The 3,464-nt window shown below is 36.9% G+C and overlaps 1 protein-coding gene across 1 annotated transcript; it reads left to right on the top strand.

Annotated features, from left to right (window-relative positions):
• Window positions 1–238: 238 nt before the first annotated feature.
• LOC103962666 (WAT1-related protein At1g43650-like) lies at window positions 239–2,231 on the top strand. The gene is made up of 6 exons (XM_009375414.3): window positions 239–655; window positions 739–918; window positions 999–1,254; window positions 1,350–1,508; window positions 1,747–1,898; window positions 2,006–2,231. Exons 1-6 carry the CDS (start codon window positions 480–482, stop codon window positions 2,190–2,192), a joined length of 1,110 nt encoding a protein of 369 aa, XP_009373689.2. The 5' UTR covers window positions 239–479; the 3' UTR covers window positions 2,193–2,231.
• The last annotated feature ends 1,233 nt before the right edge of the window (window positions 2,232–3,464 follow it).

Raw genomic sequence — 3,464 nt, 5'->3', positions numbered from 1 at the left:
TCATTTCTTTGAGCAGCCAAATATTATTCTACTCGGAATTATTTAAGTCATGATTGGCGAAGTTAAGAATAGGGCAAAATGGAATCGGAAGGGGATGTACTGCTCCCATAACTAATCGAATTCCCTTTTTTTTTTTTTTTTTTTTTTTTTTTTTTTTTTGTTTAAGTTAGTGCATCATGAATTGCAGTATGGGAGGTCCATGTTTTTCTATTCCGTATAAGTTGTAACAGCCTCATAAAAAAGAATATTTCCACCATCGAAAAATGCCCTTTTTTTAGGTTGCACCATAAAAGTAAGGTTTGATTATTGGCATATTGGGAAAACTGATTATGTTTTCCACTAGCTAAATATTCGATGAAGTATTAGATGGGCTTGTCATTTGTCAAGCATGAACCTTTAAAATTACTTCACAAATTATAAAAGAAAATCCACTAAAACTTGAAGCAAGTGAAAATTTAGCACAATAAGGTTTGACATCCATGGAAGGAAGCACTAATTATTACTTGGCAATGATACTGGTTCAGCTGATATACGGCGGATCAAACGTCCTCATGAAACTATCCCTTCAGGAAGGACTCAATCAGATTGTCTTCGTGGTTTACAGGCATGTTCTTGCCATGGTTTTGGTAGGACCATTTGCTTATATGCTTGAAAGGTAGGGATTCTTGCCTCTTTTCAGACTTTCTTCTTGTACAAGAAACAGCGAAAACTAATTCGGTGATGGATGTGGCTGAACAGGAGGCAGAGGCCTTCGTTCTCATTTTCGATAGCTGCAAAGATTTTTGCTCTTGCATCACTAGGGACTACCATCCATCTTAATATGTTCTATGCTGGTTTAGCATACACTTCTGCAACAGTTGGATGTGCCTTGAGTAATGTTATCCCTGCTTTCACGTTTCTAGTGGCAGTTCTTCTCAGGTATGTTGTCTCCTCACATCCACTGTAGTTGTTGAGTAATGTTATTTTTTCTGTTCTGCAATTTGCTTAGTTTTATTCAGGATGGAGAAATTGAACATTAGAAGCACTCGAGGTCAAGCTAAGGTGGTCGGAACCCTTCTTTGCCTTGGCGGTTCTCTTATTTTCACCTTCTGGAAAGGAGGATACCTATATAAAGGTTTTCTTGAGAAGCCACTGATAGATGGTTTCAACGCTGAGTCTGTTGGCAAGATTCAGCATGTCAAAGAAAACTGGATCAAGGGTTCTGTGCTGATTCTGACGAGTTACTCTGCATGGAGTGCATGGCTAATCCTCCAGGTAATTGTATACTCCATTCAAGATGGTGCTCTCCAAACAAATATAATGTAAAAATTAAGTTTTATCTGCCCAAACCTGGTTTTCTGGCTACACAGGCTGTGATCTCCAAAGTCTACCCTGCTCCATTGTCACTAACCACCATGGTATGCTTTTCTGCATCGCTGCAATCTTCTTTCCTTGCCCTGTTTTTTGCTAGGAATCCAAGCTCATGGAAACTGGAGTGGAACCTTGAGCTGTTAACCATCGTCTACTTTGTGAGCGTTTTCTTCCATATATCTTACTTATAAGATCTGTTCAATGACAGAAATTGTGAATAGGACATGACGATGTATTTGCTGTTGTGAGACATTTTTCTATAATCTTTACCAACGTATCTGTTTTATGCATATTTTTAAAACATAATTCCGTAATTTACTTTTGTCCTTCTTGTTGGGAAATGAAATGCTTGAATCTGTAAAAACTTCGAGTCTTCATCCGATCATTTTGCAATAGGGAGTTCTGACCACAGCATTAGTCTATTGCCTGCAAACATGGTGCATCAGTCACAGGGGACCAGTTTTTTCAGCAATGTTTAGTCCACTTCAAGCCGTTACAGTGGCAGTGTTTTCGGCAATTGCTTTCGCGGAGCGACTTCACTTTGGCAGGTAAACCGAAGCACACACACTTTCATCCCTTTTCCATCTAACTAATTTCATTAGGACTATTTCCTTCGTCAGTATCCTCAAAAATTAGAAGTAGGTTTTGTGTGCAGCTTGATTGGAGCACTTCTCATTATTGCCGGCCTTTACTGCGTTCTGTGGGGAAAGAGGAAAGACAGTCTGGTTGCTGAACACGGAGAGATTGGAAAAATGACGATCGACGATAACAAAGTTGCAGAGAGTTCCATGAATGAAATTTCAGTAACCAACCCGGTCAGTGGAGAAAAGACAAGATCATGAAGACAAATTTCTTTTTTTTCGCCGTTGGATCATAAAAAAACGGTTGATGTAAGAAAAGTTGAGTTTTATCATGATCCAGAAAATCAATCACAGAAATTTCTTTCTTATTCATAATAATCACTAGTTCCACCTTATCAACAAGAGAATCCTTCTTTGCTTTCATGCTTTCATATGAATTATTTTGATCGTCTGGTCGATTCCATGAGCATATGTTTTGCAATAAACTTGTGTTTTTGAATTGGTGATCTATACCAGCAATATTTTTCTTTAAACTGGTCCTAATTGCGAGGACTTAGAATAATCAAAGTAGCGTGTCCACTTGGATTCTCAGTGGAGCACGCTATGCTCACTTAACAAAGGGATACGATATTATATTTCTTAATTGTAGATTACCGCTTTCTCCATTATGAAAAGGAAATTGAACTACGTTAGGATAGGTTCCTTTCAAAACACAAATTTTTTGTTTCAATACTTTGTTTAAAGTGAGAATTGTGAATTTAATTAGCACAATGTTGAACTGTCGTGTAATGAGAGAGATTAAGATATATCTCCTATTTGTGGTTATATCACCTGGTTACATGATATCTCCAATTCGGGGGTATATGACGTGTTAGAGTCTCCCCAAAATTTGGAGAAAACCAGTTCACTAAAAGTAATTTCCACTAATTAATTAAACTTAAAAGGGAAAATTTGAAATAGGTCCAATTTTATAGACTACCTTTTGAAATAGGTCCAATTTTTAGTGACTTTTGACTTTTGAAATAGGTCCAATTTTTAGTTACTTTGGACCTATTTCAAAAAACCCCTAATTAAAATAAGGTGTGTCATGTAGCATATTGTAAAGTGATGGGGTTGATCCTTCACAATTAAAAGGGTTTTTGTCATGATTCCACTAGCTAAAACTATTAGAAGGGTTTTTGTCATGTATTAACTCAGAAGAAGTGGATGGGGTTGAGGTTGATCCTTCACAATTAAAAGGGTTTTTGTCATGATTCCACTAGCTAAAACTATTCGAAGGGTTTTTGTCATGTATTAACTCAGAAGAAGTGGATGGGGTTGATCCTTCACAATTATATAAACCCCATTATAACTTTAAGCACAAGAAAGTTTGATATCGATGGAAAGATGTACTCATTACTTGGCAATGGAACTGGTTTAGCTGGTATATGGCGGATCAAATGTCCACATAAAACTTTCCCTTCAGGAAGGACTTATTAGAAAAGTATTTCATTTCCTTGAATAATTAGAGTACATTCGGTATTTATACAGAGA

Source organism: the organism of the source record quoted next, unplaced genomic scaffold (genome assembly GCF_019419815.1).
Source record: "Pyrus x bretschneideri cultivar Hongxiangsu unplaced genomic scaffold, Pyrus_bretschneideri_v1 Contig42, whole genome shotgun sequence".
In the NCBI taxonomy this organism is placed as follows: domain Eukaryota; kingdom Viridiplantae; phylum Streptophyta; class Magnoliopsida; order Rosales; family Rosaceae; genus Pyrus; species Pyrus x bretschneideri.
Note: the sequence above shows the minus strand (reverse complement) of the source record. Positions and strands in the feature narration are given on the sequence as shown.

Bases quoted from the DNA above. Each gene is read 5' to 3' on its own strand.
- LOC103962666 (XM_009375414.3), top strand. From the start codon at position 480: ATGGAAGGAAGCACTAATTATTACTTGGCAATGATACTGGTTCAGCTG. The intron at 1,509-1,746 runs GTGAGCGTTTTC...ATTTTGCAATAG, and splicing joins TGTTAACCATCGTCTACTTT to GGAGTTCTGACCACAGCATT. The intron at 1,899-2,005 runs GTAAACCGAAGC...TTTTGTGTGCAG, and splicing joins GAGCGACTTCACTTTGGCAG to CTTGATTGGAGCACTTCTCA.